We start from the raw sequence: 13,456 nt of genomic DNA on the forward strand, positions 1-13,456 counted from the left end.
TGGCATGTCCTTCATGATGATGGCTACACCACTTTATTCAAATGTGAGTATGCTCCATTGCAGAATGAACACTGCAAACACACACACACACACAGTTATGAACAATAGGCTGGCAGTACCTTTGCTTGTGTAGATTGCAAAGCTAATGGCTGAAGTGGCCAAGAAAATGGCTCTTAATGGGAACTAATGACCAAGAAAGAGCGGAATTTCCCAGAAATATGAATCTCATCAGAGCCAGGGTTTGTGGGGGGGGACAGAATACCTCCCCTGTGCACACTAAGAATGATTCTCTCTGTGTAAAAAAAAAGAAAAAAAGAACAGAAACAGGCGGTGGAATAGCAAGGTAGAAAAAAATTTCAAAAAAAAAATGAGATAGAGAGAAGCAGCTAGCTGAACGGTGGTGTTTACCTTTTTTGGGTGCTGGTGTGTCTCTGGGGATCTGATAGGATCAACTTCTATATTTGTAAACAAACCCAAATATTACAGGAACACCATATAAATCACACACATGGTGATATGCATGGGCTGAGATAAAGTGGAAGATAAGCCAAGTTGACAAGGTACAAATGTAAGATAACAGGACTGTACAGACCTATCCTATTAGCTGATGGAGGAAGCACAGGTGCGATGCACAATCTGAATGTCTGCAGGAACATCAGAGCATGAAGCAAACAATTCCTGCCGTGCAACAGAACTGTCATTATTTCAATATTCTGCATTTTAGTGATGCACTGTTACTAACAATCAACAGTCAGCACCTGACATCCTCAGGCAGCTGCAGAGGACCCAAGCACCACAGGATATCCCACAGCTCTGATGCTCTGTAGGCATTCAGATACCTACCCAAAAGTCTCTTTTCTGGTTCTCCAATAGGTGCTGGTTGGCTCAGAGCATCCATCTAAATTTCTTACAATCATTCTGTCACTTTATGCGGGATGCGAGAAAGGGCTGGCAATTTAATTTCCCACCATGCCTGCAAAGACAGTCATCAGAGCTGCTTACTACTAACAGACAATTGCATCAGGGCGTCCACTGAGTGGAGGGGGAATTCTGTGGATGGCCCACTCAAACCTGGAGCCAGCCCAGTTAACAATCAAGAGGCAAGCATTGAAACCCTGCCAAAATGCACCCCTTGTTTGCTTATTCCATGGCTATTTGCAGCCATGGAAGGAACATGCAAACCAACATGGAATAAGCAAACAAGAGGTACATTTTGGGCAAGGTTTCAATGCGTTGCCTCTTGATTGTTAACTGGGCTGGCTCCCCATCCAACACTGTGCTGTGAACACTCAACTATCAGGGACTGGATGGATGAAGAGTAGCGGTGGGTGTCTCCATCCCAGGAACCCCCCCCCCAGGGATGGCAGGAGCAGGAGACTTGGACCCAGGACAGTGGTGGTCGGATTCCAGCCACACCTCAGAGGACGATACAAGCTGGGAAAGACTGGAAACAGGGAGCATGAGGGATGATGAAGTGTCCACTTTGGATGCAGGCTCCAACAGAGAAGACAGAGGGGAGCCGGACAGGGCTTCTCCTTGCCTTCCTGAATGCTTCTCTGCCAGCAGCTCGCAGGCTCCACTCATTCCCAGATCACGGAGACCGCTGCATGTTGCCGAATGACACACCAGGCAGGCAGAGAAGGAAATGCCTGCAGCTTCCCATAACAAGCGACTACAGGGGTGGAGTTCTGATGGAGAAGGCAAAAAAGGAGGGGCCGCTCGTCAGTCAAGCAACTTCTCTATTCAGAGGGATTTGCCTTGCTGAGCCTTCTTGTTTTGTTTTCCCTTCCTTCCTTAATAAAGAAACTAACTGCTTGCTTAGTGATGTATGGAAGTGAGAGCTGGACCATAAAGAAGGCTGATCGCCGAAGAATCGATGCTTTTGAATTATGGTGCTGGAGGAGACTCTTGAGAGTCCCATGGACTGCAAAAAGATCAAACCTATCCATTCTGAAGGAAATCAGCCCTGAGTGCTCACTGGAAGGAGAGATCGTGAAGCTGAGGCTCTAATACTTTGGCCACTTTGGAAGAGAAGACTCCCTGGAAAAGACCCTGATGCTGGGAAAGATTGAGGGCACAAGGAGAAGGGGACGACAGAGGACTAGATGGTTGGACAGTGTTCTCAAAGCTACCAGCATGAGTTTGACCAAACTGTGGGAGGCAGTGGAAGACAGGAGTGCCTGGCGTGCTCTGGTCCATGGGGTCACGAAGAGTCGGACACGACTAAACGACTAAACAACAACAACAAACTGCTCGCTAGCTTCACGTTTCTTGCTCTCTTTGGCCTGCGGGCGACCTGACAGGCCCTGCGACATCAACACTGGGAAATAAGGATGGTGTGGCATTGCCTCGGCGATGGGGAGCCACCCCCTGTCTTCCCAGCAGCTCACAGCACAGAGCAAGAAGCTAGGCTCTGAGGCAATGCAAGACTGTCCTATCTTCCCTTGGACACACACCGCTAGCCCAAAGAACTGGCAAAAAGGCAGTCCCTCTTCACAGTTTGTGAGAAGCGCTACCACATATGGGTGGATGTTTCAGCTTAGTGGCAATATATGTGACTGCTCCCAAGCTGATCTGCTTCCAGCTTCCATTTCTGAGTCTGTGAGTCATTCTGGGAAATATGGTTGCAAATTCCAGAATGAAGTACTGTTTCAGACTGCAGGAGTTAGGTAGCAGTTCCAGCGCTTGACTCTTACTTTCTCAACCTGCTCATCTCTGTGTCAAATCCATCCATGGCCAAGCAGCTGATTGGCAAGCATAGGAAGAGGCCATCTACTCTGAGGGAAAGAGTCACAGCCCCAGTGGAGAAAGATCACACTCTATGCACCGCAGGTCAAGAAGCAGCCCCAGAGATTGAAGATGTTTTGTCTACAAAGTCTAAGAGGTCAGCTTGAATCAAAAACTGTTCAGATCAAACAAGCGGTGTTTGATCTGAAAAAGGACACTGTGTTCTTTCTGCTTATAGATGTCCTCCCCGATAGTTACAGAACCAGAACTAAAATGGCCTTTTGTTAGAATCCACAATTGCTGTAGTGGAGCTGTGTAAGGAGTCCTCTCTGAAAGTGAGCCCCCATCCTGCTTAATTTTTTACAGGTATGGCATGAAACGAAAAATGGCAGATCTAGGTTCCTCTCGCACCCTCTCCTCTCTGTTATATCTAAGGCCTTTTCTCCATTCTGTATAATGCATTTGTAAACATGCATTTATAAAAAAATACTAGTGGAATGACAACAATCCAGCACTCCACTTTTATTCAGTATTAGGAGCAACAGATACAGAACTAGGTTAAACTCCCTAAAATAATGTTGGTTAGATTTGGGGAAAACATCTTAGATCAGTAAGCTGGTAAGCTGCTACCATTGCCAGAGTATGCAAAGTTCCTTACAACTGTACTTTTTTTGAATGGGGGTGGGGGACACTTTGGATCCAGGAGCCAAGAAGCCCCTATAAAGTATGACAGCATAGAAACTCTAATTCTAATTTCATGGAATCAAATTACATTCCCCTGATCTATTTGTTGAAACTTACGCACTGAATTGGATTCTGCAATATGATGCTCCCAAACTGAGATGAAAGCTGTGATATATCAAGCTAACAAGCCCCGATTTAAGAATCAGTGTAACATGGCATTCTTTTTGCTGTCAAGGACTTTGCAATATCTTAAGCTATGCATGATCACCCCAGTCCAAAGCCTAACACGGAACTTTCCAAACTTTTCATGTTGGTGACACACTTTTTAGACATGCATCATTTCGTGACACAGTCATTCAGGTTTACTAGCAAACCAGAGGTTAAACTAACCCCTTTCCAGCGTTTGTGCTACACACTGCAGTCAACACACTAACGTGTCGCGACACACAGTTTGGAAAGCTCTGGCCTAACATGTGTATTGCAATGTGCACATTGGGTTTCTGTCTCCACGTGCTTCTCCATTCATTCCAACTGAGAGAGCAGATTTACTTCTGCAATAGAGCCCCCACCCCCTTTATCCATAGGTAAAGTGTAAAGGGACCCCTGACCATTAGGTCCAGTCGTGGCCGACTCCGGGGTTGCGGCACTCATCTCGCTTTATTGGCCGAGGGAGCCGGTGTACAGCTTTTGGGTCATGTGGCCAGCATGACTAAGCCGCTTCTGGCAAACCAGAGCAGCGCACGGAAACGCCGTCTACCTATAAATAGGAGCGGTATCTATTTATCTACTTGTACCTTGATGTGCTTTCGAACTGCTAGGTTGGCAGGAGCAGGGACCGAGCAACGGGAGCTCACCCCGTTGCGGAGATTCGAACTGCCGACCTTTTGATCGGCAAGCCTTAGGCTCTGTGGTTTAACGCACAGCGCCACCCGCGTCCCTCCTTTATCCATAGTTAATCATTAAATGAAGAGACTTAGTAAAGATCTAGGACACAAACAAACAAACAAACAAACAAAAACAAACACATGGCTTTGTGTAAAGAGCTGAGGATTACTGGAGTGCTGCAGGTGTGCCAGACAAACTGAGACTAAGTTCACACGAAGTTATTCACCTACCAAAAAATTTGAGTTTTGTTCACCTTACTTGCCACTCTGAGGAGGGTAAAGGGTGGTCAGGCGTCTTTAAAGAGCAGAGAAAGAAACAGAAAGAACGTGTGCTTTGTGATACTTTGCACATCACACTTTTTGAAACCTTCCTTGTAAAAGTTTTTACATAGCAGAGCAGGGTGTATATCTAAGAAATAATACAAGCGTGCACACCCAACATAACAAACTTAAGCAGTTTGAATGTTTTCCTCAACTTTGAACAGAAGTGTTTGAGGTGGCTCACAAAAAAATTATAACCTCCCCACCTTGTAATAATATGCCTGGTTGCCTAGGGACAATTTGTACTCGCCTCAGGTGAGCTTAGCACAAGCAACTAAAGGGATATCATTTGCACAGTTCTATTTTTTTTTTAAAAAAAATAATGTTATTATAAAAGCATACATATACAGGTTCATGGAAAAATGGGTATTTCGGGGTAATGTTTTAGGGTTGTGGACAGGAGTCCAATAGAACTGGGGTGAACTTAGCCAATGATCACACCCAAAGGAACAAACAGTTTATTAAGTCATGGCAGAAGGAACAGCTTGATTAACACCCAAAGATTCTGCACAACTCTGAGGAGCGCACAACATATATTTATACAGTCCCCAGTTCATCATTACATGTGAAGAATGCATGATCATGATTGCTGTAGGCTACATACAGATAACACTGAACAGAGACATGAGTTTCAACAGAAAACCTTGCAGTCAGTCTTCCAGTCAGTCTCAAGGAGCAATTCCCAGAGTCCTTTGTCACTGCCTTCTAGGACTTACCACTTTTAAACTGAGGAACAGTCTGAAACATGTGACACAACGTAGTTGGACAAGAGGGGATAATAAATCACACACAGCATCGTGTTACTCAACATTTTGACAGAACACAAATACTTCCAAATACCAACACAGGAGCTCTTAATAGGAAACCAAGGCAGTTCAACAAAGAGTGTGATGGAGAACATGAGGACCAAGTCTCAAATCATGTCAGTTTATATGCAACCCTCTTGTAATCTGTGACATTTTGTGACTAAGCACACACCTCAGCATTTGCTGGCTTTTCAGCCAATCCTCTTAATATTTACGACCTTAAATACATTTGATGATGCACCTTGGAGTGTAGGAAAATGAAACATTGAATATTAAATCTTCAAATCTCTGAATGGTATCTATTAAAATGCTTTCTTGAAGCCAGATCCTGGGAATTGCCTAAATTAATGGTATCTCTGTTGCAATTAAGGGACAAATGTTGTTTTTGTACTTAATTGCCATTGGTTTTCTTTATGCAGCAAAATGGTTTCCCTTGTTAAAGACATACAAAAGATCTAACTGCGGATGTTACCCTGAACATATTTGGTTACAGAAGTAAGGCCACTTTCTCCTTACATTTCCTGTGATGGTAGCTCAGGTTCTGAACTACACACCCCCTGGCGTTCTCCTATCATGACCATAATGCAGCAGTCTTTGGAATGGAATTGGCATCCCATTTTGTCTCGTCAATCCAGAGAGACTTCTGAAAACTGTAGAGTACGAGGTGCTGAAAAACAACTTACCTTGCCAACGTATTGATAGTCAGAGCCCGTATACTCCTCTAGAAGAAAGAACTGATTCCACATCCAGCTTCTTTTGGAGCGATTAAGTTCTTTCCTGCTGTTTCTAGATAGATCCAAAATCTTTGGGTTTTCTGGAAAGCCACTAGTCCTTTTGGATAAGGGGGTGGAAGAACTTTGGTGGGGATGACCAACCCAGAAGAGGAGCCAGAAGCAATGATAAGTTCTCATTGTGGCAGTACAAAGCAAGACTGAGGCGGTGATTTGTCTCTTCACCTTAATGCGAACTAGTTTCCTGTGCTGAAGACAGTCTCATTCCCCCTTTGCTTCTTAATGCTCTTTGCTTGGGTCTCTGTGGAGTTCTGAAATGAAAAAGAAATGACAATTTATCAAGCATTTGCAGGGCTACTTAGCATTCTATGTGACAGCAAATACGACAAAAAACGAGGACGTAATTGCCACAAAAAGAATCCTGTGAGGCTCTCCTCCGTTCTTAAACGTTACAAGTAGCCTTTTACATAAACTGAAGGCAATATCTCTGTTGAGTGGGAGGAATAAAACACATTTAATTTTGCTCCTTATTCCACTTAACTTAAAAAAATAAACCCTAGTTTGGACAGCTTCGTTTGACTTTGTGGTGATTCCATTTGTAGAATAGCAAGGAAAGATGTTTTCAGCTGGTAGTAAAGGATACACTAAGGGCTATGAACCCTGCTTACATTGCTTGCCAACTCTGTCTATCCTCCCATCTGCCAACACTCTGCCCCCCATCCCGCCCCCTCAGTTTGGGAAGACAGAAGAATATGAACCCTGCTCTCAACCGATGGGTCAAAGATTTAAACCTAGGTATGTTGCAACCTCCAGGTCATGGGGATTTGGCTTGGGTTATCACCATGTGCATTTCATTGAATTTATCAAATATGCTGTGAGATTGTAGTGCGTTTTACATGTTCATATATCATGGTTTTGGATGGTGACAAAAGTATTTCTATGCATCTTTAATCCATTCTAGATAGAGCAGACTGTTTTGTTTTTGTTTTTTTAAGGATTTGTGATATAGGTGCAATGTCAAAAATTGCATTTTGCTCATTAAGGTTAGCTTTGGTTTATGTCAGTTTAAGAATCAGTTTGCTGGTGCATGCTGCTCAGTCGATCCTGGCTGGCGAAACAAACTATGGGTCTTGGCTTAGCATTATGGGTGAACGGGGCTTGTTCCTCCAAACAAAGTATGTGCATATGCCAAAGTTTGTTCTTGGCTTAGAAGAGACAGAAGCAAATGCTGCAGCACACGTAATGCTAAGCCAAACCTCATGGTATGTTTCTCTCCACTCCAGGCATCGGAGAGCAAAGGAAGAGAAATTTATTACTTGCCACAGCTTATCAAGATGTGTGAACCAGGACCATACATATGAATCCCAGTACAATTATTTCAGCAGCAGCGTAACATGATGTTGATTTTCTGTTCCAGTGAACAGTCAAGCTGCTGCATGTTCTGTATCCCAAAATCCTCCACTGGGAAGAACGGCTTCTTCTACGTGAAGCTCAGGGGCAGCCCGAGTAAGTCTTGCCTTAGGTTTAGTACCTCTGCTGTATAGGAGAAAAGTGTGTACTGATGATAATCACAATGATAGTAAGTAATAACAATAATGCTTCTTGTTTGAACTGTGGGTGGTTGGGGAGGAGAGACAAAGCATGTATACCCTGATGAGCATGTATGGAAATGACCTTCCCTTTCAGCTCAAATGATCTTGTTCCTCTCCAGGGTTGAGTTCCAAATTAATTCTGCAAGTTAGAAACCAGCTGTGGACAAAACCACCTAAGCCCACTGCAGCATCAGATTTTCTTTTCTTTTCAAACTTTTTGGAGGAGGCAAAAATAAAGGTGATGATGGGAAGATAAATTAATAAACATTCATGTGGTGCTTTAAACAACAAAAAGCTAAGCAGCCTGCCTGAAGAATAGGGCAGGAGGGAGGGCAAACTGATAGCCAAAGGAGATTTCAGTGTGCTGACATGTACGTCCATGCCTCAAATCATAAAGCCAGGAGGAAGCTGAGCTCACGCTGCATTAGAAGAAACTTGCTGTGAGCCCTTGTTTAATATCACATTTGTCTTCACCCTTAACAAAACATTTCACAAGTTACCAGCTATATTTCTTTGTTTTATGAGAAGGAAATTCCTCCAAAACCAAAACAAACCACACTTGAGGTCTAGCTATCAGATTTGGGGGGCGGGGGGGGGGGGGCAGGCTGTTTAAAAAGAGAAAAATCCTATTTTTTTTCTTGTTGTTTTTGTTATGTTGAATTTGTTGAAGAAAGTCAACAGATGCTCTTTAATTCCAACATGCTCGGACTATCCCTCATCCGGAAGCACATGGATGAGACTTTCACAGAAAAGAAAAATGCAATGCTGCTATAATTGTGGGGACTGGCAAGTAAGGATATAATGAATCCATAAATCTCATCTGCTGGGTCAGGGGAACTGACCAGATATGTGCACATAAACATGGTTGCTACCAAATTATGCTGGTCAAGAGAAAGACATGGGACAGCAACACCCTCAAGCCAACTCGGCATTTTCCTCCTTTCTCGTTCCCCTAATTCCATTAACATAAGGAAATGAGCAGAAATTATCACTAGTAATATTGAGTGTTTACAAAGGACCCTTGCATGCACAAGGAGCTTAATATATATTTTCATCAGGCTGCAAACTTAGAACAGCCATGGAAGGTAGGCAGTGTTGTTATCCTCTTACTAAAGAAAGTTATCAAATCAGGAAGTTGAGGATCCAGGAGGAAGTGTTTCCCTCCTCTTACTGCAAATTTTGATATGAAGATCTCCATTTGCTACTATGCATAGAGTAAAGTACTGGCAACTTTTTTACTGCTTGTTTAGGAGTATTAATTCAGTATTCAACTAAATACCGTATTTTTCGCTCTATAAGACGCACCAGACCACAAGACACACCTAGTTTTTGGAGGAGGAAAACAAGAAAAAAAATATTCTGAAAGCAGCAATCCCTCTTGCTGTTCTGGCTTCTGGGATAGCTGCACAGCCTGCATTCGCTCCATAAGACGCACACACATTTCCCCTTACTTTTTAGGAGGGAAAAAGTGAGTCTTATAGAGCAAAAAATATGGTATACTCTTAATATTTAAAGAGAAGGGTGCCGCTGTGGGTTAAACCACAGAGCCTAGGACTTGCTGAACAGAAGGTCGGTGGTTCGAATCCCCGTGACGGGGTGAGCTCCCGTTGCTCGGTCCCTGCTCCTGCCAACCTAGCAGTTCGAAAGCACGTTAAATTGCAAGTAGATAAATAGGTACCGCTCCGGTGGGAAGGTAAACGGCATTTCCGTGTGCTGCTCTGGTTCGCCAGAAGCGGCTTAGTCATGCTGGCCACATGACACAGAAGCTGTACGCCGGCTCCCTCGGCCAATACAGCGAGATGAGCGCCGCAACCCCAGAGTCAGTCACGACTGGACCTAATGGTCAGGGGTCCCTTTACCTTTACAGTTGTACCTTGGATCCCGAACGCCTTGCAAGTCGAACGTTTTGGCTCCCGAATACTGCAAACCCAGAAGTGAGTCTTCTGGTTTGCGAACGTTCTTTGGAATCCGAACGTCTGATGCGACTTCCGTGGCTTCCAATTGGCTGCAGGAGCTTCCTACAGCCAATCGGGAAGCCACACTTTAGTTTCTGAACCTTTTGGAAGCCGAACGGACTTCTGGAACGGATTCTGTTCTACTTCCAAGGTATGACTGTAATAGAACAGAAGAAGGTACGAGCTGTAGAGGGAAGTGAGGAGCAGATGGGGCTTGTCAACCTGAGAAGGTAGCCCATCAAGGAGAAGGAAAACTGATCCTAAACCTCTGCTGCCTTGTGGCTATGCTTACCCATGAGAAAGGGTTCAGGAGCAAACCCTGAGGAAAAACCCACACCTGCTACCTTGCCATCTTTAGGAGAGCAAAAGGCTAAGGAGTAAACCCAACACAAATCTGGAGTCCCTAAGACTGTTGGACACCTCTTTCTAGCAAGTCCTGCAGCCCAGCTGGGGCCAAAGGTATTGCTCTATTGTCCTTTGGACCACATCAGTGAGGGCGAGAGGGTGTGTGTCTTGTCATATGGGCAGCCCAGGACCTCCATACACACTGCCCAGGCTTGCACCCCAGGGAGGTGACTTCAGTGTTGCTAACACAGCAAAAACAACACAGGAGGCAACAGTTACCTCTGGAGAATCACTGCAGGTTCTTTGATTCTCCCATGGTTTGACTTTAGCCCTTGAGGTGCACTCCATTGTCTCTTGAGGCAAAACAACAACCACAAAATATTACTCAATAACTTACTTAAAAGAAGAAGCATGTGGGACTGTGAGCCCATTTTCCCTTGTGCCCAACACATGCCCATTGGGCTTGGAGGCTACACAGTTTGTGGCAGCCTGCCACACCCCTCCTAGCAGCTATTAGACCTTGCCTGTCCTCCTGCTGCCTCTATAGGGGACAGCAGGGATGTTTCTAAGCTAAATTGATGAAGAGAACTGGTCCGAAATATATTGCTTATGGCTACTTGAAGAAATAATGCCCTTTTATATCTTGAAGGAAAGTGAAGAAAAGTTTGACAGGTAACAAAGTTGAAAGCAAACTGACCTTTCATCCATTTATGAGATGCCAGAATCTATTCTATAGACATTTCTCCCAAAATATGTCCCGAATAAACCAGAGGGCAATGAGAGACCGAAAGGGTTTGTGACGCTCTATAACCATTTAATGTGGATGCAGTGCTACACGTACGGTGGCCCTTTGCTTTTTTTTCTAGAACAAATGGAGGAATGAAAAACAAATATATATAAAAAATCGACGGCGTATATTTCCAAGTCAGGGAGTTGTACAAATATGTCCTCAAACCCGCAAATGTTCCGAATGTCAAAAATTACCTGTGGCTATTTATCAGACGGATGGGGACTGCAGGGACAATTCCCCAGTGCTGAGAACTGAACTGGCCCACACCAGTCATTGGGCACATAAACTGAGAAAATAAGCACTACACCATTAAGCAGGCGGAGCTGAACAAGGTGGGATGAATGGAGGGGTGGGCAATGTACAACTGACACATTCTGGGGTCACGCACCTGTCGCCAGGTAACTTCCGCTATCCCGTGGGATGGTTTTTTGACATGCTCCACTTAAACCTGCATGGTGCAGTTGTTATGGGAACAGACCTGTCGGCCTCGCAGGATGTTCAAAACTTTTTCCCCCTTTTACCAGCAGGTTCCTTTCTCTCTCTCTCTCTCGCTAAAAAAATATATATAACCTCCTCTTTTGGCAGCACGCTTTGGTGAACTGCATAAAGAGCCCGGCTGCGGAGCGTGAATTCCACAGGTGAGTTAATTAGTGCCACGGTCGTTTGCAGCCCTGGCGAGCTGCCAGGGAACAGTGTGCCTGCCATTCTGTTTGCTCGGAGTGCAGATGTAAAGTGACTGATGACGGGATAGTTCTCGCTCCCGTGCTCCGGCCTCTTTCTTATTGGGGAGGATGGGTTTGTTGGTATGGAGCAGAGCATATGAGCTGACCTATTATTCCGTCGTTAGCACAGGCTGGTTGTATCACTGGAGCATGGTGGCGGGGGGAGGCACCAGATAGTGGAAATCGCTCCGTCCCGACTATCTCCATCATTCCTTTTCTTTTCATTACCCCCTCGGATGAAACCTGCGGCGAGTCATTATCCCTGCTCTAGATTCCTTCAGTCATGCTGGGGTGGGGGGGAAAGCCAAGTAAGATGGAGAGGCTGGGCATTTAAAGAAACAGCTCTTGAAATGTCAATTGCCAGGAAACAATTACTCCTGCGGCAGGCGGTTGAGGAGGGGCTTTCCCCCCCTGCACTTCAAATTTGCTATTTTTCACAGCTTTGATGTCACAAGGGAGGTTTTTATAGCAGCTCGGGTTGAAATATTGCTTGCGAGGATGATATCGCAGCTGTTAAACACAGCTTTTTAATGTCTCCCCAGCTGTAATGTGCTGCAGATAACCATAGCGGGGGACCTAATCCTGAAAGATGTTACCTAACTCGGCTCTCTGCGGTTTGCACACCACGAGCTCTGCACATCCAAGCATCTATATAAACGAGGCCTTATGTGTGGAATAGCGCACATCCATTTGATTCTACTTTCATTCCTCCATAGGTCAACACCAAATGGAGTGGGGGGGTTTTTGTAGTTGGTTCTGGGAAGTACAATATGATGGAACAACTTCATAATTCCTGACCATTTTGTTTCTCAGGTGAGAAGGAAAATGGAGCACTGGAGGGTGCATAGCTGTCAACCTTCCCTTTTTTGTGGGGAATTCCCTTATTCCAATGCCATTTCCCGCTGCTTCCCGCTGCTATCCCGGATTGTTAGATATCCCGTAGACTGTCCCCAGGACAAGTGAGGCTGCTGGTCCCTTATTTTTGAGGCTGCTGATCCCTTATTTTCAAATCTGAAAGTTGACAGCTATGGGAGGGTGACATGTAATATATTTGGAATTGGGTGATTCAAAAGAAGGCACTTTTTCAACTGCATGACAAGCTACATTTGCCAAAGTTCCCTATTTTGCATGGCTCTCTGGTACCTTGATTTCCTTGGTGCCTGGTTGCCCTAGGGAGGGAACTGGACAGTGGGATTCCAAATTGGTGCCTAGATGGTGGAGTAATTTTCCACCCAAGGCAAGGCAGGTATCATAGAATCATACCATTGTATGTTGGAAGGAAACCCGACGATCATCTAGTCCCGCAGGAATATGCAGCTGTCCCATCCATACGGGGATCGAACCTGGAATGTTGGCATTTATCAGAATCACACTCAAACTAACTGAGATACCCTGCAGGGTTCTTGTTTCCTCCTGAAAGTCATGGATCCAAAGTTGCCGAGAACTGTTGGGTTCCTATCGGTTTGTTAACGGTACGTACTGAATTCGTTCGGTTTTCAATTTGCTGTTTTTGTCGTCTTGGCACTGGTGCGTTGTAAAGTGCCTTGGGATTTTTAACAGCAGGTGGTATAATAATAATGTTTTAAATAAATAAATAAATGGGCCACCCCTTGGCAACAACACATTGCCCATTTGGATGTCTTAGTTCAAGCCACAGGCACTGAACGACCTAACTCGGCTCTCTGCGGTTTGCACACCACGAGCTCTGCACATCCAAGCATCTATATAAACGAGGCCTTATGTGTGGAATAGCGCACATCCATTTGATTCTACTTTCATTCCTCCATAGGTCAACACCAAATGGAGTGGGGGACGACCTAAATGTAACATAAAGGTAAAGGTAAAGGGACCCCTGACCATTAGGTCCAGTCATGGCCAACTATGGGGTTGCGGCACTCA

General features: G+C 44.8%; 1 protein-coding gene across 1 annotated transcript in view; it reads right to left on the reverse strand.

Moving 5' to 3' along the window:
• The window catches only part of CDH6 (cadherin 6), a 172,023-nt gene that overhangs the window by 71,653 nt on the left and 86,914 nt on the right, over positions 1–13,456 (reverse strand). Inside the window, exon 2 of the mRNA XM_053397090.1 lies at positions 6,106–6,464. Within this exon, the coding sequence (XP_053253065.1) occupies positions 6,106–6,333 (228 nt within the window). The 5' untranslated portion in view covers positions 6,334–6,464. The remainder of the gene's footprint in view (positions 1–6,105; positions 6,465–13,456) is intronic.

Source organism: Podarcis raffonei, chromosome 7 (genome assembly GCF_027172205.1).
Source record: "Podarcis raffonei isolate rPodRaf1 chromosome 7, rPodRaf1.pri, whole genome shotgun sequence".
Taxonomy (NCBI): Eukaryota; Metazoa; Chordata; class Lepidosauria; order Squamata; family Lacertidae; genus Podarcis; species Podarcis raffonei.